A 23,860-nucleotide genomic window follows, 5' to 3' on the forward strand; every position below is an offset into this window, starting at 1 on the left:
GCAAGGAGCAAGTCTGGCAGCACTCACATAAGCTGTGCTGGATGGCAGGGGAAAGAGGTGTAGCTCAACGGCAGAGCATCTGCTTTGCATGAAGAAGGCCCCAGGCTCAATCCCTGATGGAGGCTCCAGGTAGGGCTAGGAGAGATTCCCTGCCTGAAACCTGGAGAGCCGCTGCCAGTCAGTGTATGCAATACTGAGCTCGAAGGAGGGTCTGACTCAGTATAAGGGACCTTCCTAGGTTCCCCTATGTTAGCTTCTGAAACCTGAACAGGGTTTTAGAGTCATCTTAGCCTAATGTATAAACTCAACAGAAAACCATTTAAAGTTTAAGATGAGATGGCACAACAAACCGCAATACAAAGAACAGGGAAAACGAAAAGTGAAACAAAATCAGGACAACCGGCAAATATCTTCAAACTTTCATCCGAATAGCTCCTAATGATCCATTAATTCAAAATGATCTGTTTCATGACCCATCCAGGACAACCTAAGAAGTAAATACTTATTTTGGTATTTATTTTATAAAGAAGGATAACAGTCACCAGGTGTGGTGTTATCGAGGGCAGAAATCACTAGCCTCAGCCTTGAAGGGCCCAACGCAAGGAGCATTCACGTTCCTTCACACTTATCTCCCATGTTTTATGACATGGGGGGGGGGCTTTTTCATGCTTATCTTCTGCATTCCGGTTTGATCAAACAGAAAAGAAACTCTGAACAGGGAGGTTGCCAAATTAAAAGATAGCCAAAGATATCAGTGGACCAAAATAATGAGACTTGACACTAGCTCACGGAACTTCAAATAAAATAAAATAAAGAGGGTGACAAAAGGTTTATTGGATTTTAGCAGGGCTGCGGAAGAGACCAGAAGCCCTACAAGGAAAAATTGTTTCCTATTTAAGCAAGAGGAACCCTGCTCATATTCCAAATTCTGCTGAATCCAAAGAGACAGAGCGATGATAATGATAATGGTACTAATAACTACCACCACAACCACAAGTAAGCACAATGTTCAAAGAATGTTCAAAGAAGGAAGCTTTTAGAAATCAAAACTACTCATCTTGGCAGTCTGGCAGAGCAGAACAAGTTGCTACAAAATCGTAACCCAGAAGTGCTTCTACTGCAGAATGTTGCGTTTAGGTTGCTAACAGGAGACGCTGACATGTATGTGGAATCTCTCTTGAAAGTGCTGGTTGCCAATCGCCTACAGAGATCAGGTTTTATTTTTGACTTAGGAGGCCCCTCTAGACAACTTGGGACCTGGTTGCTGGAGAGAGCGCCTTCTCCCTTACTAACCTGCCCGTTCACATGATCTTTGGGAGAGTCCCTTTTGTTGGTGTGGCTGTTCGTCTGGTGGCAACCAGAAAAGAGGGCGCTCCCCGTTGTGGCAACTAAATTGCCAAACAGCCTCCTCGCCTCAAGAGCCAGCAAGTGTCCTCAGCAATTAAATTAAAAGTTTTGTTCGCCTGAGCAACTTTTCATCTCTTAGTTTCCACTCTGCTGTTTTATAGTATTTAAAGACAGGGTTTTAATGTATTCGATCGTATGCTGTGTACCGCGTTGATGCCTTTGTGAAAGGCGGTAAGTACGTTTTAATTAATTAAACAAATAAATAAAATAAGCGTAAATGAAGTGGCAAAACCAACAAAACCAGGATACCATTCACCTGCAGCTTAATATTTTATTAGCCGAGTTGTGTTGAGTTTCTTTTCAGCCTCATCCCAACCAGACAAAAAAATCTGTGTTGTTCCAGCCAAGACAAGACACCTTCAGATACATTCTCTCCTTTTCTTATTTCTTTAGAATAGGGGAGGAAACGAGGATTCTTGCATCTAGGAGTCCCTCAAGTGCTGTGAGCAGAGAAGTGTCTGCCAAAAAGCCCAACTGCAAGGAAAATGTAGGGCCCCGTTCCTGCGTTCCAGCTTATCTTTAAGACTGTATGGTGGGAAGCAAGACCCCTCTCTGTTCAAGGATGCTTGGCCAGCAGAAGCTGTTGAGCTTCTCTGGCCTCGTGTTCTTTGGCTCTGGGTCCCCAGATGTTGCCGGACTAAAACACTCATCATTCTCAGCCAGGTTAGGCAACGGTCAGGGATGATGGTAGATGCAAAAAAATCTGTGGTGGGGGGACACCCACGGCTGGAGAAAGCTGCCCTAGATGAAGGGATTGGTCAGGGCTTCCTGAAACCAAACTTTGGTTCTGGTGTTAAGTGGGCCTGCTCCTTGTCCAGAGCATCCAAGGACCCAGAAAATAGGTCCAAAGCGAAAGAAACCCACATTTTTTTGTCCTTCGGCTTCGCTGGATGACTTCACGTGACAGGATTGCAAAAGGGAGGAAAACTCCTCTCTGTCTACTCCCGCCACCCTGTGCATCATTATATCAGCCTCGGTCACATTCCTTCCCCGCCCCTCTTTCTAAACTAAAAAGTCCCAACAAATTTTTAGCTTCCCCTCACAGGAAAGGCGTTCAAGCACCCTGATCACTCAGGTTGGCCTCTTCTGCCACCCCCTCTAGCTAACATGCCCCAAAGTCAAAGGTGTTATATATATAAATTTTACAAATAAAATGCATTGGACTCCTGGACCACTGGCCTTCATTTGCTACTCCAACCGTCCAGCCCTGGCCTTGGAAGGCAAGCAATTTCTAATCTGGGCCTCTGGATGAGGGCTCTTCCTTAACACCTGGAGAAACCCCACTCACCACGGTCCAGCAGAGATGGGGTTGGCTATCCTAGGGCAGCTTCCTCTCCAAGAAGCCTGTCACAGAGCCGATGAAGGCAAACCCTATGCTATTGCTGAGGCACGCAGCCCAGGGACAAGACTACAGCTGAACCTCCTCTTGCTCTAACCCTGAAGGTAGTTCACACGGCTGCCAGGCCTTCGCTGACAGGCATGTTGATGTGCGCTGTCAGCAGTGGCTCATGCTCCCCCTCGTGGAACACAAAGACCTGCAACACAAAGGAGGTAGTGTTAGCAGAGAGGCAGGACCACCTCTGAGGGGTTGTCCGGAGGGTGGCGACAGGCAGCAGCACAGTGGCAAAAACAGAAGTGCGGGATCTCTTCGTAACAGTCACCCCACGTCCCCTCACTCGCTTGTTTGCTCTCTGTCATTATTTCCACACTCCCCAGTCCTTCCTCCCACAACAGACGTCCCTAGCGTGAAAGGGGAGTGTCTTAGCTACTGAGAAGAGTCTTCTCACTCTGATTGGCTCCAATCACCAGGAAAGGACAAGGAAGCATGCTAGAAGACTCTTCTCTGTGGCTGATTGGCTCGTATGACGGTGGAAACAAGGGGCCCATCTGGGACCCTGCCTCCAAAAAAGTAAGGGGTCTAAGATCCCTCGAAACCCTGGAAGACTACACCCCTGGAAAGAATGGGCCTTCTCAGTGGTGACTCCCCATCTGTGGAATGCTGTCCCCTGGGAGACACATCTGGCACCATCATTACCTGTTTTTAGACACCAGGCAAAACATTTTAACCACGCAGTTGTTTTTTGTAAATTAGAGCCAGTATGGCGTATCGGTTGAGGTGTTCGACTACGACCTGGGAGACCAGGGTTCGAATCCCCACACAGCCAGGAAGCTCACTGGTTGACTTGGGGCAGTCACTGCCTCTCAGCCTCAGAGGGAAGCAATGGGAAACCTCTGAATACTGCATACCATGAAAACCCTATTCATAGGGTCGCTCATAAGTCGTAATCGACTTGAAGGCAGTCCATTTCATTTCATTTTTGTAAATTGCGTTGAGCTCCTTTCCCAGTGAGGGGAACCTTCCCTGTGAGGGTAAGCTTTGAGTTCCGTTCACCTTTATGGAAAACAGTGACTTAATAATCATAATGCCCCAAGGTGAGGGCGGGAAGCACGTCAAAATAAACAAGCAGGGCCTGAGGTCAGGATGCCAACGCTACAGCCATCTTGGACTGCAGGGCGGCATACAAAGTCCTCGTCTCGGTTTGCTGAGGGTCAAGGTGAAGAGAAGGCAGCCATGACTGGGAAAGCGGATGGCACGGTAAGTCAAGAGGCAGACCAATTCCGGGGAGGGGAAACGTCACAGCGAGCACACCAACCTTAATGATATCCGAGGTCCCTTGTCTGCTGAGACACTCGACAAAGGTTGCTAGAGGGTAATTCAATCCCGGAACCAACATAGGAGCCTGCGGGGGGGGGGGAGGAAGTTGAAAGGAAATGCTCAGTGCCAGTGAGGCAAGCATGCCGCCCTGGGCTGCTGCTGGGAGGAAGGGCGGGATATAAATCAAATAATAAAGAAATAAATGGTGCTCTAGCTGTTGCTGGGATTAAACTTCCATCATCCCTGGCTGGAGCTGATAAAAGGTGGAGTCTGACCACATCTGGAGGACCCCATCTCTGTTGCAAGGGAAACTGGTGAGGGGGGGGGAGTCAGGGGAGGACCCAACTTAGGGAAAGGAAGGAATTACCTTAAAGAAAGGACGCTCTATGGAGTACAGCTTTTCGTCATACAGGAAGCTGATGAGAAGAGTGGCGACTGCGCGGGTATCCGACATATTCTGGAGGTTAAGGGTCAACTTGAAGGTGGGGCCCATGCCCTGGACCTGGGGAGCCAGGAGTGAATTATGGAAACTGAGCGGGCAGGACAGAGGGGAGCAGAGAGTGGGGAGAGTGTCTCAGCAATGCCTGAAAGAGCCTTATCAGGAGGGGACTTGGGGCGAGATCCAAGGAAGGGTGCCTCCAGACTGTCAATATTTTGTGGGAGGGATTCAAGGGCATACCGGAACGATTGGTTTGCACGTTTAAAGTGGATTAAAGGGACTCCGTCACCCTAGCGTCACAAATCCGCTTTTCAAAAAAAGAATCAAGACTTTTTGCGGGTTGGAAAGCGATGAGAAAATGCATTGGAAAGTGCCGGGCGAAGGAATGATGAATGGGGAGAGGTATAAACGCCCTGCAAGCGAATCGAGACGACTGTTCCTTGCTGCGTAACTGCTCCCAATCAAAATGGATGCACGCGGAAGATGCGGAATCTCATTTAACCTCTGCATAAGCTTTGGGCAAGCCCGTCAGGATGGATGCTTAACAGGCAGGTCGTCTGGGGAGTGGGGTAAGTCAGAGCAGACCCATTGAAATCAATGAACGTCCACGGGGTCTGCTCCGACTGTGACTTGGTTAGACACAACCCTTTGCCTCGAGCTTCCCCTGCCAAGCTCAAAAGTGAATGATGGAACAATCAGGGATCCTCAAGGGTTCCTAATACATTTTTTAAAGCAGCCCCTCCTTTTTTTCCCATTCCTCTCAGGCATCCTGGGGTCCCTTGTCCTTGTAACTACTGACCATTCTGGCTATGAAAAGCTTCTAACTCCCCTGCAGCTTCCCCCTCTTTTCTAGGGATTTTAAAGAAGGTTGCCTCGTTTCACAGATGATTTCCCCCCCTCCCTTCACCCCCTCCCAAGCCCCAAACTCCCTTTCTCCTCACCACAGCATTCATCTTGAGCTGTTCTTGCGCTGACTCCGAGATAGGCGACAGGTTGCACTGCAGTGCCCGGGCATAGGCCCGTGCCACCGTGAGGCGGATGCGGCTCAGGTCCATCTGAAACACCCGATGCATGGCTGGGCGAGGAGGGAAAGAGAGGCGAGTTGACGCACAGGGAGGAAGGAGAGAGAGCGCCAAGACTTTCCAGCCTGCCACTGACGCAGAGGTCAGGGGGTCTATTGCGCCATAGCTCAGTTAGAGCGCTTGCTTTGGGTGCAGAAGGCCCCAGGTTCCATCCCCGGCTTCTCTAGGTACAGCAGAGAAAGGTGCCTGCCTGAAAACCTGGAGGACAGAACATGAGCCAAGAACATGAGCCAAGACTTTTGGGTTTAGCAGAATTCAACAGGGTTCTTCTGTTGTGCTCGTGTCAAAACGTGCTGTACCTTTTGAAACAAAAATCCTGCCGTTTTCAGGACCCTGCTGCACGTAAAGCGAGGAGATGATGAGCTAGGAGTCTGGGCTGGCCTCAGCTGTGGAGAAGTTGGGCTGCCATGCCCTGAGACCCCCTCCCCACATTACTCACCCACTCCGCTCTCCCGCTCCCTCAGTGTCTGGTCCACATACAGCTTCGTCTTCTTCGGCACGCTGAGTTTGATGCTCTGGGCGACAGGGGCTCCGGCAGCCTTGTCCTCCTTGTCAAACGTGGCAGTGCGTTTCAGGATCTTGATGATCAGACCCCCGCCTAGGAGAAGGATGGGAGGCAAGAGGAGCAGAGAATCAAGCAAGACAGGGAAGTGCCGTCACTGGACAGGTCACGTTTGCATCTTCTACAATGTATATCCACAAGGACTAGAAGGTTGTTCCCTACTTGTTTGTTTTAAGAAATGTTAAGTGGAAAACTACAAGCGCGTATTATCGACACTGTGGGTGGGGGATCTTAGGCCCGGGGAATTATAGAAGAGTAGAGTTGGAAGGGGCCTATAAGGCCATCAAGCCCATCCCCCTGCTCAATGCAGGAATCCAAATTAAAGCATTCCCGACAGATGGCTGTCCAGCTGCCTCTTGAAGGCCTCCGGTGTCAGAGAGCCCACTACCTCTCTAAGTCATTGGTTCCACTGTCGTACCGCTCTAACATTTAGGAAGTTTTTTCTGATGTACAGCCAAAATCTGGCTTCCTGTAAGTTGAGTCCATTATTCTGTGTCCTGCACTCTGGGACAATCGAGAAGAGATCCCGACCCTCCTGTATGTGACAACCTTTCAAGGACTTGAAGAGTGCTATCCTATCTCCCCTCAGTCTTCTCTTCTCCAGGCTGAACATGCCCAGTTCTTTCACTCTCTCCTCATAGGGCTTTGTTTCCAGTCGCCTGGTCATCTTTGTTGCCCTCCTCTGAACCCGTTCCAGGGACTGAACGTGGCCCTCGGAACCTTCCCCAGGCCGCACCCCCTCTCTCCAGGCCACACCCCTCACTGGCCCTGCTTCACTCCCCAAGTGATCTTGTCTGGCTGGAATGCAGACTTGAGCTCCGATCGTGCCTTTCACTTGTCTGGATGGAGGATAGAGAGGGGTGGGAGAGTGTCTGTTGAACCAACCCTACTGTACAATGGTAATGTCACATTTTACCTCTGGCCCAGCTCACCCCAGGCATGTGGCCCTCAGAAGGTTGCCCAGAAGGGAATGTGGCCCTCAGGATGAACAAAGGTTCTCCACCCCCATCCTACACAACCGCTCCAGAAAGTTGAAATGAACGTGGCTTCTCCCCCCAAGGAAACTTGACAGAGGATCTTGAGCAAAGTTATCAGCTGCAACCCAGCAGCCCAGGCCCCGATGGCAAGAGGCACATTGCTGCGGCAACCAGACTGTAGCTCTCTAGATTTCAGACCCACATGAAGCCTCCATGATTAGGGGCAGTTCACCCCTGAATATGACCTGCTGGGGATGGGGCCATTATAGCGCGTAGGCCCTGCTTCCAGCAGCATCAGGCAGCCGACTGCTTGGAGACAGAATGCTGGGCTGGACACTTTGACTTCACAAGGCGCATAATCTGTTCTCACCTTTGGTCGTCATGACAAGGGTGTTATCTTCCCGCCCGTAGCGGCCAAAACAGATGCTGGTGACAATGTCCTGGCAGCAGGTGACAAAGAAAAGTCTGGGTGTTTTGTTTTTGCACAAAGAAAAAAGGAAGTCTGTCCTCCTGGGCCAGCCACATCTCTTCTTTTCTTTGATTTGGTGCCCCATCCATGGCCCCATCTCACCCATCCCTGTTGCTTGTGTGCAGAATGCCCCGTTCAATCCCTGGCCTACCCTGCCTGAAACCCTGGCGAGCCTCTGCTTCTGTGAGCACGAATGAGCTAAGTGCTCTGACTCAGTAGAAAGCATGGTCCTTTTCTCCTATATTTAAATTGGCCCTTTATGATTAGGCCGAGAATCTCACTCTGCTTTAGAGAAAGAGCTGTCGCTCAGTGCTAGAGCACTTGCTCTGCGTGCAGAAAGTCTCAGGCCCCGCCTATTCACCTCCACCTGTCTCAATCCCCCAGGGCATCTCTGACTCGGCATTCTGCAGCGTCCTGTGTTTCTGCGTGACCTCTTTTCTTTTCCAGGCTCCTCTCCATAACAGTTCCCTGTCCTAACCCACAACCCACCTCTGTGGCTCTCACCACCATTTATTTATTAAATTTATACCCCGCCCTTCCTCCCAACAGGAGCCCAAGGTGGCATCTCCTTTCATCTCACTCCTTCCAACCCATACCAGCTCGCTTCCTGCCGGATCTCCTTCCCCTCCAGCCAGGTTCTCTCTCTGCTGGGAGCAGCAGCCCTCCACCCCCATCCCCACCCCGACGATCGGCTCTCAGGAGCCCGCTGGAGGTCTTGAACAGGCAAGCTGGGCGAGGGTTCAGCCCGCGCACTGGCACTGCAGGGGAGGCCGGCCGCCCCAGCAAGGAAGCCTCTCTGCGTCCAGAGACTGCCAGCTTAGCGGGCAGAAGGTCCCAGGCTCAGTTCCTCGGCACCTCCAGTTAAGAAAGGATCAGGTAGCGAGAGAAATGAAAGGCCTTTCTCTGGAGACCTGGAAGAGGTGATGCCAGTCCAAGCAGACAGTCCTGGGCAAGTGGTCTCACCTGGTCTAAGGCAGTTTCCCCCTCAATGCCCCCCCCCTTCAACAGGAACTGCGCCTGTCGCCAACAGAATCGAGGAGTTCCGATTCTCTAGTTCCAGTGGAGGCTGATCCATGAGGGCGAATGGGGCAGTGCCCCACCAGCCTCAATCTGTCCTCATCCAGCCCCCACCTGCCTGCCTTCTTACTTACAAGCAGCCCAGGAGATAGCCCTGCCTGTCAGGCTCCTTAGTTTAAGTGTAGCCTTTGTAGAATTGAACAGGGAGGAGGATGGGAGCAGAACGAGAATCAGGTGGCTCCGCCTACTGTGGGCTCTGGCTCTGCCTATCAAGGGCTCTGGCTCTACCTAGTGCTGGGCTCCCTTCCTTCCGCCCTACCAGTCCCAAAGGGCACCAGCCACCACTGTAGTTCTCTTGTTCTAATCGCCAGATGACCCCCCCCTCGTTAGAATGGGGGATGAGACGGTGCAGCCGGAGCTCAACCCAAACACACGTGCGCCTCTGAGCCCTAGAGCAAACCTCCGACACTCGTCGCCACGATGGGACCAGCTCCAAACCACCAGACTGCCCTCTTGCATGTCGGCTCCCCCACCTCCTGTCTCTCACCTGTGTTTGGATGACATTCATGAGGTTCTTGTCCTGGAACATGTGCACCTCCATGTTGGCCAAGGCCACCAGCACAGCCTGGAAGCTCTGGAACTTCTCATCCATGAGGCTTACAGTGATGGGGGGAGCTGGCAGTGGGACCACCCAGAGCTTCTTCCCCTGTCATGAGAAGGGGGACATTCAGGAACTCGCCAGCACAGGCTTTCTAACCTGGTCCTTCACTGATTCCTCTGCTGACACCCCCCACACACATCAGGATTGCCTATCTTTTCATCAGGATTGCCTATCTTTTCATCAGGATCCCTCTTTAGAATTAGGCACAAGAACAGCATCACTTGGAGACCGAACCACCACCACCCTCACAATATCCTTCAATATACCTTGGATCTGCTGAGTTAACTCCAATGCAGCTTGAGTTTCAAGTTACAGAACTGAGCCAAGACTCAAGTTAAGCCCTGGTGGATGTTTTCCTGGAGCCTTCACCTGGGAGTTAAGGCGAGGCAGACTGCTGAGTCTCAGCCTTGTGGTCAATAATTACATCTCCATGTGGGCACAGCTACCCTCCACCCTGCCATTCCACAACCTTCTGGGTATAGCTCTGCAGCGTCTCATCGGAACAGGCCACCACAATGTTCTTTTGGACCCAGACCAAACCCACGGCTTGAGAGCTCAGCTCAATGCAGTATTTGTGTCGCTTGGAGTTCCTGCACAGAAAAGAAAGATAGCGGTGATAGGTCAGGCCCAGGACTGGCCTCCTCGTTGACACTGAAGGAGGCAATTCTGGGGGTAAGATTGGTTAAGCTGGGGCGTGCAAGAGGTAAGGCTTTCTTGGTGGCATCCCAAAAAAACTTTGGAACTCTCTTCCAATCGACTTGTGCCTTGCCCCTTCGCTACAGAACGTTAGGTGCCATTATTGGTTTGAGCCAAAACAGGGCATCAATGCATCAGCTGGATGGCTACACTCCTGCCCCAGGATCAAGTCCTGATTTTAGGGTCCAAGAAGAGATATGGATGTCCCAAACATCAGACCCCCTCCTCTCTCATCATGCTAGAACTTGGGGGCATCCAATGAAGCTGAATGTTGGAAGATTAAGAAGAGGCGAAAGAAAGCCTTTCTTCACACTGCGCATAGGCAAACTGTGGAACTCCCTCCCACAAGAGGCAGTGATGGCCACCAACTTGGATGGCTTTAAAAAAGGATTAGATAAATTCATGGAGGAAAAGACTATCAAGGCTACACCTGAAAGACCGTCTTACCCCTCATATACCCAGTCAATCACTGCGCTCTGCAGGTGAGGGCTTCCTGCAGACACCATCTCATCAGGAGGTCCATGCCGCACAACATAGGAAGCGGACCTTTAGTGTGGTAGCGCTGACACTGACCATCCCTTTAAATATGACACAGGCGCCATCTCTGTTATCTTTTCAGCGCTTACAGAAGACCTTCCCCTTTCAATAAGCCTCTGAAGTAGAGACTTGATCCCAGTCTGTGTCTGGATTGTTTTTTTTGAGATGTTTGTTTTTTAGTATGCTTTTAAGATGTTTTGTTTTAAGATGCTTTAAGTATTTCATCACCTGTTTGTTCCCTTCACTGTCTTTTGGGAGGGGAAGGGCAGGGTATAAATACATAAATAAACAAATAAACAAAATTGATGGCTACTAGTGGTTAAGGTGTTGCAACTACGACCTGGGAGACCAGGGTTCGAATCCCCACACAGCCATGAAGCTCACTGGGTGACCATGGGCCAGTCACTGCCTCTCAGCCTCATGAAAACCCTATTCATAAGTCGGAATTGACTTGAAGGCAGTACATTTACATTTAGCCACAATGCCTATGTTGCACCTCCACTGTCGGAGACAGCGTGCCTCTGAAATCCAGTTGCTGGGAATAGCAAGCAGGGAGCGGGCTGCTGCCCTTGGGTCCTGCTCGTGGGCTCCCCAGAAGCATCTATTTGCCCACTGTGAGACAGAGGCTAAATTAGATGGGCCTCTGGCTTGATCCAGAAGGGCTCTTCCTTATGTAACCCTACTGTGCTGGTTCTCAAACATGTCAGCATCCCTCTTCAACGGTGTCCTCCACCCACCTCAGCAGCAGAGCATCTGCTGTGCATGCAGAAGGTCCCGGGTCCAATCCCCAATGGCATCTCCAGGTAGGGCTGGGAGAGAACAGTCTGGAACCCAGGAGAGCCGCTGCCAGTCAGTGTAGACAATACTGAGCTAGATGGACCAATGCTCTGACTCCCTTAAAAGGCAGCTTTCTACATAGCTGCCCTCTTTGCTCTTTTGCAGCACCCCAACAGTTCCTCCTCTGCCCACCTGCGGAGGATGTAGATGCATCCGTTACGGCAGGCCACAATGAGCCGGTATTCCACGTCGAACTGCCCCGTGACGTCCATGAAGGCTGGCACGCTGGGCACCTTCGTCTGCCATTGAAAAACAAGAAAATCAGTGCTGAAGCTGCACCGCCAGCAGCCACATTGCCTTGAAGGGGACAGATGTGGGGAGTGGCAGCCACGAGGTCGTTTTGAGGATTCGCTCGTTGAGAAGGGATGCCCCTCCCACGTAGCCTTATCAATAGCTCTGCCACCTAAACTGAGGCTCCTGAGATTTCATAGACCCACAGGGTTCAACCTGACAAATGTCTGACACAGGGCAGATCCAAACCACACATTTAAAGCACATCCAACGCACATTACTTCCCCCAAAGAATCATGGGAATTATAGTTTGTTAAGGATGCTGGGAAGCTGTAGTTCTGGAATAGGAAAACCACAGTTCCCAGGACTGTTTGAGGGAAGTCGCGTGTTTTAAATGTGTGGTGTGGACCTTTGCTCTTGGTTACTTCAAAGCTGGAAGCCACGGACTGGTCAATCCAACAGCTCAGTTGTTTTTATCTAGCTACGGCATTTGCATCCCACACTTCCTCCTGAGAACAGGGAGAAAAAACAGAGAGATTCCTTTTTTACCCTCAAAACTACCCCGCGCACTAGGTTAGAACAAGTGCCTGGCTTGGATATTTTGGAACTGCAGCTTGGAGGACTTCTTGGACAGATTTATCTATTGCAATCCCAGGAAACTTGATTGGGAAGGACGCAGAGAAGAGACTTACTACATTATAACTGGCCTTGAGGTGGACTGTGGCAATCCTTATTTATGAAAGATGTGACTGATTTATATGCTGGGGTGACCTCGGGCCAGTCTCTCAGCCTCATGAAAACCCGATTCATAGGGTCGCCATAAGTCGGAATCAATGTGAAGGCAGTACATTTACCTTTTTTAAACTTGCTATTTGACAAATAAAGCTTCTGGACCTCCCTGCCCTGCCAAAAAAAAAAAAAAGAATCCAGAGAGGAAATATATAGATATATTCCTTTTTTATCCTCACAGCTCTGTTGTAGCGTAGCATTGTTGGGAGTAAAGCACTGAGGATTCTAACAAGTGACCTGAACTAGTGGGGCAGTGGTAGACAGAAAGGCAGCCTATTCTTCTCGTGCTGATTTCTTCTTTAGTAACTACTTATTGTTGTTCACTTCCTTCCTCCTTCATCTTGTTAGTTAGTGTCAGTATGTGGGAGTGATGACTCTATAATGGCTTTATTTCCCAGGAGTAATAAGCCTTACGTTTCTTTATTCTGTCAACCACCAGCCTTACCAGACGACTCATTTCTGCATTCCGCTGCAATAGGTGCCAAAATCTAATAAGAATGAAAGATGCTGACTGCCCAAGATCACCTAGCAAGGTCCAAGGTTGAAGGGAAAATCTGAACCTAGATCTCCTCAGTCTGAATCCAATGCTCTATCCACCCACGTTGTACTGAATTCTGTGGCTGGGCGTTATGACTGCAAGGAACATGGGAGCAAGCAGCAGTGACCTTAGCCTCAAAGGATGTCAGATACAATGGAAGCAAAGTTATCTCCTTTCTCCCTCTGCAGGCCAGCTTGAAGTAAGCAAGCTTTTGAGTTTCACAGAACTCTTCTCCAGGGCCTCACCTGCACCAGCGTGTTGAAGGGCTCAGGGTCCAAGATGATGATGTCAGTGTTCTCCGTCCCAAGCACCAGGCAGCTGATGGAGCCCTCGTCCGCGACACTCTTCTTCAGGGTAGCCATGCAGGTTATCAGCGACTGAAAGACAGGGACAAAGGGGCATCTTCTTTGAACCCCAAAGGACTGGGATTAAAGGGGAATTTCTCCGTCAACCAGCAAGATGGAAAACATCTTGATGTACAAGATGTATCTTGTACACTCCCTCTAATGACCCCCCTCCACTTTAAAACTGAGAAAGGATATTATTTTGCAGCACAGCTAAGCTCTTCCCCCGGGAGAATACCCCCCCAGTTTTCACCGCCTTCTTTATCTTGCATTTCAATATTCCGACTCCCCACCCCTGCCCCCCACAACCACAAAATACTCATTCAGTGGCCAAGATGGTTTGAGGATCCTCCTGAAAGCTCAAAGGGAAGGAACTGGAGAGGAGGAGGAGTGAAGGAGATGGATTCCAACACGCGAGTTAAGGAGTTTAAAACACACGCCTGGAATCCCACAGGAGGTATCATGGTGGGGGATGTGTGCTCCCCTTCCCCCTCTGGGATGTTCTAAGGTGAGGAATATGGGGCACACGGGCGAAAGAATACACACCTGCCGCTTGAGTGGCTGCATTTTATACTGGTTCACAAAGGACTCCATCTCAGGAGGGTCAAGGCCCAGGAACCTGCAGAGCAGAGAGGAAGGTGGGAAAAGTTGACAGCTGGTAACGTATTTGCTAAAACACCTGCAATGGCTGCCCCTATGCTCCTGGGCCAGGCTTAAGGCTCTTGTGTTCATCAACAAAACCCTGAACAACTTGGGTCCAGGATACCTTAAGGACAGCCTGATCCTTACATCTCAGCTCACTCACCGAGATCATCTGGAGGAACGCTACTAGCTGGCCCGTGTTACAGAGGCCCAAGATGTCGGGAATTTATTGTCACCAGTCCCATGCTGTGGGACACTCTCTTCCGGCAGAGAATTGGCAGGCACCCTTGCTTTGATTTTTAGGTGTCCCTGGAAGACCTTTTTCAGTAGACAGGCTGATGCAGCCGTTTCCGTGTTCTTTTAATCAGCCAGTCATTTTAATGATCATTTTGTACCACTTTCATGGTGTTTCATATTTTATTGTATGTACTGCCATACACCCCCGTTATATGACTTGGCAGTATATAAACACTTGAGAGAGAGACAGAGACAGAGACAGAGAGGGAGAGAGAACCAGCTGCCCCTCTCCAATGGGGAGAGTCTGTAGAAAAGACCATTCCTCACAACCAAGGCTGTGCCTCCATCAAGCCTGAAACAGGGCATTTGGGGGTCATAAGAATTTAGAAAACTGCCTTGCACAGAGTCAGACCATTGGACAATCTAGCTCAGCATTGTCTACACTGACTGGCAACAACTCCTCATGGCTTCAGGCAGGAAGTATGTCCCAGCTGTACCTGGAGATGTCACGGACTGAACCTGGGACCTTCTGCATGCAAAGCAGGTGTTCTACTCACTGAGTTAGGGCCCTTCCCCTAAAAACAAAGTAAGATTCCAGTCCTCAGGGTTCTAAATAAAGGGCTAATTTAAATAGGAACATACAAGGCTGCCTTATACCAAGTCAGAACATTGGGCAATCTAGCTCAGTACTGTTCACACTGACTGGCAGTGGCTCTCCAGGTTTTCAGGCAGGGGCCATTCCCAGTGCTACCTGGAGATGGAGATTTCTGGGACATTCCCTGCCCCACTGGGAGATCCCCAACCCCACCCATGCCAAAAGCGCTCACCTCAAGGACTGCACTGACAAGGGCGGCTCTGCATTTTCTCTGTCCGCGTTTCCCCTGTTGAGACACATCAGACAAGTCAGGAGAGAAACATGTGGCTTGGACTTCTCTGGCTCATGCCAGTGTGGCAAGCTGAACAGCAGCCTTGGACCACAGAGCCCCGGTTTGGGCAAGCTAGTCCTCAGGAAGCCTCTGCTTCTCTAGTCGATTAAGTGGGAACATTCACGGCCTGGACATGTGGGGAAGGGTGACCAAAAAGAGGATTCTAAAGATCCACTTTTCTGTCTCTGGCTAGGTCAGCATTCTGCCTCTCGGTGACATGGCCCAACCCAGGCCTCTTGTCTGCTTTTCGGGAGCCTTAAGGTCTTTTATCCTCCTGAGGTTCAGAGACGGCTCGGAAGAGGCCCTGCCCAGACTCACAAGCTCCTTACCGAATCATCTCTAGCGTCTCCTTCATCGACAGAAGGTCAACCTTGTCCTACCAAGAGAGAAGAGAGAAGTCAGCTGCTGATCCCTACTAGAGAACCAGGGACAAACTGCAGAGCTGAGCCAATTACAAACAGAATCCACTAGGAAGGATTTGTCGCATAATTCTTTCATTTGTTACAATTGTCTCCCACCTTTTCTCCAAGGAGCTCAAGATGGCGTCCACGCTTCTCACCTTCCACATATATCTTCATATAACAACCCTGTGAGGTAGGTTAGGCTGAGAGATACTGACTGGCCCAATGGAGCACAAGCACCCCTAAAAGGTGGCTTATTCACCTCTGCTGATCTTCCCATGCAGTGCCCAGGGAACAAGTCTGTTAGGGTGTATTCTCAGTTTGCATAGGGCGACACGGAAGCCCAAGAGGTCTGTGCAAATGCCGTATGGACTGAGCATGCAGTTGAGGTGATCCCCCAAAACCTCTGCAACCACACCCACAGGCTGGGTCCCATGGCAGACAAATCACCAGTTCTGCAACCACACAAGAGGAAACTGCAATCACTAGAGCACAAGCAGAGGCCTCAAGGCACCTACAGCAGGGCCCCACTCATACGGCGGGTTACGTTCCAGACCCCCGCTTTTGGATGCGAAAACCGCTGTAAAGCGGAACCCATTGAATAGAATGGCACGTGATGCCCGAAAACCACCGTAAAAGCAGAACAAGCGTCATATGAGTGGGGCTTTTGTCTAATTCAGACCGCTGTATTAGCGAATCGCTGTAAAGCGAATCCCTGTAAAGCGGGGCCCTACTGTATAGGCAAGTGATCTTGTAACTAAGGGTTAAGTCAGGGGAATGCTCTCTGCCCCTCTCTCCTTCCAGAAGAAAGGAAGAGGAGGGGTGGGAGAAGGAACTCTGCCCATCCCCAGAAACCCAATTCAGTATGTGCCAGAAGGGTTCAGGACATGAGTGAGCAGAATTTACACACTCGCTGGGCGTTAACCTCTAGGCTCAGGTGAGCCATTTCCCCCCGAACAATCTGAAATCACACAGCGCCTAGTTATACTATGCAATATATCAATGCCCCACAGGGTGCACTGATGCCCATCAACTTGGACAGCTTTAAAAGAGGATTAGACAAATACAGGAGGAGGAGACTGTCAATGGCTACTAGCCATGCTGGCTATGCTGCGACTCCACAGTTGGAAGAAGCATGTTTCTGAATACCAGTTGCTGGAAACTGCGGGAGGGGAGACGCTCTTGCACTCAGGTCCCGCTTGCGGGCTTCCCATTGAAGCACCTGGTGGCCACTGTGAGAACAGGATGCTGGCCTGGATGGGCCACTGGCCTGATCCAGCAGGCTGTTCTTAGGTTCTTAAATCAAACTGTGTGGACAAAGGCACAGCCCACAAAGCACCAAAGACCAGCTGATTGTTGGGCCTTAAAAAGCGCGGGGGGGGGATCACAAGACCCGAACGGATCACCAGAGTTTGCAAATCCCAGTGCACAGGGTGTTGCAGAGGGTTCTACAAGTGCTGCCAATCGGCTGACCGGTGTCTGCAGCCCCTCTTGCAGGCAAGCTGTGTCTTACCCTGCCCCATGTTTGACGTCATTTATGACATCAGTTACAGAGCAGGCAGCATCGCTTGGCTGAAATGGCCTGGCAGGCCAAATGGGGGAGGCCTGGTGAGGTGGGGCTGCCCTGGATGGCCCAAACAAGAGCTACTCTCTCCTCTCAGCACAAATCGTATCTGCCATGAGATCCAGGCAGCAGGCTGTGGAAGGAAGGAAGGGACAGTATCACAGAATCACTGAGTTGGAAGGGGCCTCTAAGGCCATCCAGTCCAACCCTCTGCTCAGTGCAGGAATCCAAATTAAAGCATCTCCGACAGGTGGTTCTCCAGCTGTCTCTTGAATGCCTCCAGTGTCGGAGAGCCCACCACCTCCCTAGGCACTTGGTTCCATTGTCGTACCACTCTAACAGTTAGGACATTTTTTCCTGATGTTCAGTCAAAATCTGACTTCCGGCAACTTGAGCCCATTATTCCATGTCCTGCACTCTGGGACGATCGAGAAGAAATCCCGGCCCTCCTCTATGTGGCAACCTTTCAAGTACTTGAAGAGTGCTATCCTATCTCCCCTCAGTCTTCTCTTCTCCAGGCTAAACATGCCCAGTTCTTTCAGTCTCTCCTCATAGGGCTTTGTTTCAGTCCCCTGATCATCCTTGTTGCCCTCCTCTGAACTCATTCAGTTTGTGTGCATCCTTCTCAAAGTGTGGTCTCCAGAACTGGACACAGTACTCAAGATTAAGCCTAACCAGTGTTGAATAGAGAGGAACCAATACTTAATGGGATTTGGAAACTATACTTCTGTGGGATCGATTTCAGCCTCTTCTCGCTGAGGAAATGGACAAGGTGCTCAGTACTGTGAAGCCAACCACCTGTCTTTTTGATCCTTGCCCTTCGTGGCTCATTATGAGCTGCAAAGAGACACTGAGCGAAGGGATCAAGGCAGTGATAAATGTATCCTTGAAAGAGGGTGCAATGCCATCAGCCCTCAAGGAGGCGGTGATAAAGCCCATCTTAAAAAAACCCTCCTTGGATCCCCAAGAGTTGAACAACTTTCGCCCAGTCTCTAATTTACCATTCTTGGGCAAGGTGATTGAGCGAGTGGTGGCTAAACAATTACAGACACACTTGGATGAAGCGGATTATTTAGATCCATTCCAATCGGGCTTCAGGACTGGTCATGGAACTGAAACAGCCTTGGTCGCCTGGTGGATGATATGAGGAGGGCGTTGGATAGGGAAGAATATACCTTCCTCGTCCTCCTGGATCTCTCAGCGGCTTTCAACACCGTTGACCACGGTGTCCTTTTAAATCGCCTAGAGGGATTGGGAATAGGAGGCACTGTTTTACAGTGGTTCCGTTCCTATCTCTCTAATCGGCACCAACGGGTGGCACTGGGAGATGAGGTTTCAGACCCCTGGCCTCTTAATTGTGGAGTACCACAGGGTTCTATCCTCTCCCCCATGCTATTCAACATCTATGTGAAACCGCTGGGGGCCATCATCAGGAGTTTTGGGCTGCAGTGTCACCAATATGCGGATGACACTCAGCTCTACCTCTCATTTACGTCCTCACCAGAGTTGGCTGTGGATACCATGTCCAAGTGCCTGGAATCCGTAAGTGGATGGATGGGAGAGAACAGACTGAAACTGAACCCCGATAAGACCGAGGTGTTGCTTGTGGGAGACAAAAGAAGGTTGGGAATTACAGACCTGGTGCTTAATGGGGTGAGACTACCCCTGAAGGACCAGGTCCGCAGCCTTGGGGTCATTTTGGACTCCCAGTTGTCCATGGAGGCTCAGGTTTTGGCAGTGAGCCGGGCAGCTTGGTATCAATTACATTTGATACAGTGGCTGCGACCCTACCTTCCTCTTCATCTGCTCCCACAGGTGATACATGCCCTGGTCTCCTCCCGCTTAGACTACTGTAATGCGCTCTACATGGGGTTACCCTTGAAAACGGTCCGGAAGTTACAGCTGGTACAGAATGTGGCAGCGTGTTTGATTACGCATAGCCATCGACATGATCATATCACTCCAGTGTTAATAGATCTTCACTGGCTACCAGTTGTCTACCGGGCCCAATTCAAGGTGTTGGTGCTGACCTTTAAAACCCTATACGGTTTCGGCTCAGTTTATCTGAAGGAGCGCCTCCAGCATCGCCAATTATGCCGCCTGACGAGATCAGCCTCACAAGACCTTCTCTCGGTCCCACCGGTTAAAACAGCTAGGCTGGTGCGGACCAGAGAGAGGGCATTTTCAGTTGTGGCCCCCACCCTCTGGAATTCCCTTCCTTTGGATCTGCGACTTACCCCCTCCCTGCTAGGTTTTCGCCAAGCCTTAAAGACCTGGCTATTCAGACAGGCCTATAAGATCAGGGTGGATTAGTTTTAAAGTGTTAATTGATGGTTGCTTTTAGGTGCATTATGATTGTTTTTAATATGTGTATTGTATTTTATATTGTTGTATGTCGCCTAGAGTGTCCATTAACCCGGACAGATAGGCGACCCACAAATAAAATTATTATTATTATTATTATTAATGCAGCCTAAAATAGCATATGCCTTTTTTGCAGCCACAGCACACTGTTGGCTCATATTCAGTTTCTGATCAATCCCAAGATCCTTCTTGCATGTAGTATTGCTGAGCCAAGTATCCCCCATCTTATAACTGTGCTCCCCTCTCCTCACCTCCTTTGCCTGTTCCCAGACATCTTTCTCTGTGGAGTTGAGTTCCAATGGGGGCAATGCATAACGGAAGTAGGGGCGCATATTCTTGTACACGTAGATGTAGGGCCCAGCAGCCACCCCCACGGCAGGCACACACAGCTCATGCCGCTCCATCAGGAAGGCGGCCACGCTGGAAGGCAAGTCCAACAGGACATTCTCGCTGAGAAGATCCATGCCATGGTACACCTTCAGCTTCATCTCGTGTCCCGTAGGGCCTAGGTCGCCCACCACCAGCTTGGAAAGGGGGAAAAACAAAAAACTAGGAGCCTCCTTGAATCACCTCCAAGGGTGCGTACCTCTTGGAGGCCCCCAAAACAGGCTGCATTATAAACCTCAAAACAAGCACAAGGAACAAACAAGGAGTATTTGGAACATGCACTCTGAGTCTATACTGGCAAACCTGCTCTCCTTCGTGAAGAGCTGCATGGTGAGACCACCCTATCAGGCCAACTGATGATAGAGAGAATGGAGGTGGCGATGGAATGGAGAGGTACCAGACAAGCTGCAGGTTTGTGGGTCTGATGAAAATGGGAACAACTGGTACGAGGCAAGAGAAGGGTTTGCGGGCGTGACAACGACAGCCCTCTTACCTTATAGTCTCCATCACCATGCAGGTCAGCCAGAGCTGGAACAGAAAGCAGACCCTGTGTCAGCTAGTTTAGTCAGAGGCCCAAACATAAACAAGGGAGGAGGGCAGAATTATGGGGGGGGGAGGTGCCCCTGCCCCTTTAGCTACTGTTTTGATAAGGATACAAGAAAGGACACAATTTGCCAAAAATTAAGCGGAATCAAGAAAGCATCCACCTCCCAGCTGGGAGGAAGCCAAGACCACAGACCCCCTCCCTTTGGCAGCTGGGACTGGAAACCCAAGAGGGAGACAATCCAGTCATCAGTTGTTGTTGCTGTGCTCTTAAGGCACCGTACCAGGATTTAGCTCTTCCCACATGAACCAACCCGGACCCTGCCTTCAGCATCTGAGGCCCTTCTTGGTGTGCCAAGGGAGGTATGGAGGGTGGCGACACGAGAATGGGCCTTCTCAGTGGTGGTCCCCGCTTACGGAATGCTCTCCCCAGAGAGGCGCGCCTGGTGCCATCATTATCTATCTTTAGGTGCCAGGCAAAAACATTCCTCTTCTCCCATGCATTTGGCTCTTAATTTTTGGAGGGTTTTTGATGTTATAGCTTCTTTTAGTGGGTGGGCTCTTCCACCATCTTATCTGTATATTGTGTTTTTTTTAACTTTTTAGTTGTGTTAGTTGTAAATTGCTTTTAATATTTTTATTTTATGTTGCTTTGGGTTCATTGTTATGAAGAAAAGTGACTAATAAATAAATAAATAAGCAAGTTGAGGGGCTGAGATACGAGAATGGAATATTTCCTGGGTGTACCATCAGCCTTGACCCCAATACTCTCCAGAAGGAGATGGCATGTTTTCTGATGAGCTTGAGGATCACCATTGCCAGTCTCAGTTACGTACACTGGGAGGACTTCTTGGCATGGAATGCTACTGGGGCCACCCCGCCATTTTTCTTCCCGACAGTCCAAATGGTGGCAGCGGTTAGCATGTTCTAGCCACGCGCTAGTTGCCTCCATTTTCAACCACGATAAGGCACTGTTCTTCAACCTTGGGTCCCCAGATGTTGTCGGGCTACAACTCCCATCAACCCCAGCCAACTTCGCCAATGGCCAAGGATGATGGGAGCTGTAGTCCAACAACATGTGGGGACCCAAGGTTGAAGAACAGTGCTCTAAGGGTTAAGCACTGTATCCCAGTGAAAAGATGGAGGCCTCTGGGACAAACTGCCTTGGGAAGATGCTGTTGGGGACCTAGCAGCAGTCATCAAGGCAGTGGCCAATGTGGCACTCAGAGCTCCTTATGAGTCTCCCTCCATGCTCTTATTCTTCTTACAGGAAAAGGTGGCTCTCTGCTGGTGCAGAGGAAAACAGCAGGGGACGTAGTAGTAAGAGAAGTCACAGAGAGGGAGGAGAAGCTACTGAGCGATGATGGGGGGAAACGGCAAATATTTCTACCACATCAATACCAGATGCCCCCCGCCCCCCCCCATCCAAATAAGGAAAACAGAGACTGAAGATCCAAGATTAGCAGAGAAATACCTTGAGAAAGATCAGAAAGCTGCTGGAGAGCTGCTCTGAACAAAGAAGGGCCTGGGGCGAAGCCTCGTGAGCCAGCCTAGGTTGACAACACTGTGCCATGTGCTCCTGCCTGTCTTATGGAATAGGTGGCGTCAACCCATATCTGGATGTTTCTCTCCCATTGATTAGAATAAGAAAAGGGCACCTCTGAACATGTGCAGATAGCATTTCCCACACTGCTGGTCCCCGTACGTCTGGGACTGGAGGCAGGAGATTCCAGGACAGAGGATGCAGTCTCATAAAAACAGTGGCTCCCAGATCCACCTGCTACTAATTTTCACAATGTTCCAGAGCGATGTTACATTGGGGGGCATTCTGGGAAATTTATATGGTGGCTCTCAGCTGTCTGGCACCGATTCAGAGCTCTGCTGTCAGGTAAGCCCATCAAGGCCCACTGAGATAGGAGAGGGTCCACCCAGAGGGCCCTTTGCCAAAGGCTCGCTACGCCTGCCTGGAACTGATCCTTGCCTGCCTGCCTTAAACACTTTGACCAACTCAACATGGTCTCACAAAAACAGCCGTTGTTTGTGTTGCGGTGTGGAAAACAGCGTACTTTTACCTCCTGCAAACCCAGGGAAAAGCAGCAGATTGTCAAAAACCGCACCCCACTCAACCGCTGTAAGTTATGATGTCCCCACCCACCCATCAAAACAGGAAAGGAGACACTGAAAATTAATTCAGACTTACTGACGCAAGAGGAATACGTGTACAGGTTGGCCACTGGGTCATAGTGGGCGTCCAGCCATTTGGAATTGGCTTGAATCCTGGCAGGCCCAGAGATGGTTGCAGAAAAGATTGAGAAAACATACAAAGAGAAATATCTTGAGACCTTGCAGATACTTGCAGTCCAGAGCCAAATTCCCCAGGAGTCTTTGTTGGCACCTGACCCAACCCCTTCCAACTAACATTCCAAGACACATCCCTCCCACAGCTCATCCCAATTCTCTCTCATCCAGTTGGGCAAAAAAATCCAGAGATAGCAGCCAAGCCAATGGCATTCCTATGCCTCCTCGCTTCTGAGGGCCAGGCTGGGGAACCTGTGGCCCTCAAGATGTTGCCGGACTCCAACTCCAATCAGCCTCAGGCAGCATGGTCAGTGTTCAGGGATGACGGAAGCTGCAGTCCAACAACATCCGGAGGGCCACAGGTTCCCCAGGCCTGTCTTAGGGACCAGAGACAATTTGCAGCAACAGGCGTGTCAACCGCATTTTCAGAATGGTTTCCATTGGGAAATTTGTGAAGTCTGAAGGTGAGACTCGTGGTTCCAAACATTCAGGGTCCAAATGTAGCATGGGGGGAATCACCCCCCAAAACTCCGACCGGACCCCTGTGTTTTTGTTTTATTTTGCTTAAAAGAAAGTCATTTTTCATATGGGAATAATAACCAAATTGGAAACCAGACATTTCAACTACGGCCAAAATCCCAAACATGTTCCCTTGAAAGGTTAACTCCACCAAAACCAATAGTTACCTTTAGAGAAAATATGTTTAGGATGGGAACGGTTATGTGAAATATGCTGTTAATTCTCGTTCAAAAATCTACTGTGTGGGGCAAGCTCTATACTACAAGTCATACTACAGGGATAAAGCTCCCCTACAATCACCAAAATGTTCCTTTTCTTTCCCACTCCCATTTTTTTCCTTGATGCTGTCACTGCCAGGGGAATCTGATGGATAAGGCCCACAGATCTCCCACCGGTCTAGAGAAGCATGTCTCTATTTGACACATGTCTCCAAAGGGAACTCCAAATATGCTAAATATGCCCACCACTAGAAAAATATGAACCAGCTGCTTAAACCAGGCTCTCCAGATGTTACTGAACTACATCTCCCATCAGCCCTAGCCAGCATGGTCAGTGGCCAGGGATGATCAGGCTGGCAGTCCAGCATCATCAGGAGGGCCAAAGATTCCCACAGATGAAAAAGAATAGGGCAGGAGAACCCCTTCCATGAGCCCTCATCGTCCACTGTCCTGAGCTTCGACTAGATCATTTATGCTGCGGTTGGCACCTTGCTTTTTAAAGCAGATCACTCTGTGCCT

The 23,860-nt window shown here is 50.1% G+C and overlaps 1 protein-coding gene across 3 annotated transcripts in view; it reads right to left on the bottom strand.

Annotated features, from left to right (window-relative positions):
- Positions 1 to 1,653: 1,653 nt before the first annotated feature.
- Positions 1,654 to 23,860, bottom strand: part of BBS1 (Bardet-Biedl syndrome 1) — a 22,906-nt gene continuing 699 nt past the window's right edge. Inside the window, exons 2-17 of one of the 3 annotated variants that reach the window (XM_061606380.1) lie at positions 22,507 to 22,583; positions 20,257 to 20,291; positions 19,628 to 19,796; positions 15,377 to 15,423; positions 14,949 to 15,002; positions 13,789 to 13,861; positions 13,144 to 13,275; positions 11,473 to 11,579; positions 9,740 to 9,860; positions 9,157 to 9,315; positions 7,494 to 7,563; positions 6,024 to 6,182; positions 5,444 to 5,577; positions 4,431 to 4,565; positions 4,062 to 4,148; positions 1,654 to 2,942 (exon numbers count right to left, since the gene is read on the bottom strand). In XM_061606380.1, the coding sequence (XP_061462364.1) occupies positions 2,856 to 2,942; positions 4,062 to 4,148; positions 4,431 to 4,565; positions 5,444 to 5,577; positions 6,024 to 6,182; positions 7,494 to 7,563; positions 9,157 to 9,315; positions 9,740 to 9,860; positions 11,473 to 11,579; positions 13,144 to 13,275; positions 13,789 to 13,861; positions 14,949 to 15,002; positions 15,377 to 15,423; positions 19,628 to 19,796; positions 20,257 to 20,291; positions 22,507 to 22,583 (1,646 nt within the window). In that variant the 3' untranslated portion in view covers positions 1,654 to 2,855. Of the gene's footprint in view, positions 2,943 to 4,061; positions 4,149 to 4,430; positions 4,566 to 5,443; positions 5,578 to 6,023; positions 6,183 to 7,493; positions 7,564 to 9,156; positions 9,316 to 9,739; positions 9,861 to 11,472; positions 11,580 to 13,143; positions 13,276 to 13,788; positions 13,862 to 14,948; positions 15,003 to 15,376; positions 15,424 to 19,627; positions 19,901 to 20,256; positions 20,292 to 22,506; positions 22,584 to 23,860 lie in introns of all 3 variants that reach the window. The other 2 variants (XM_061606381.1, XM_061606382.1) reach the window with 2 other exon arrangements.

Source organism: Rhineura floridana, chromosome 22, assembly GCF_030035675.1.
Source record: "Rhineura floridana isolate rRhiFlo1 chromosome 22, rRhiFlo1.hap2, whole genome shotgun sequence".
Taxonomy (NCBI): domain Eukaryota; kingdom Metazoa; phylum Chordata; class Lepidosauria; order Squamata; family Rhineuridae; genus Rhineura; species Rhineura floridana.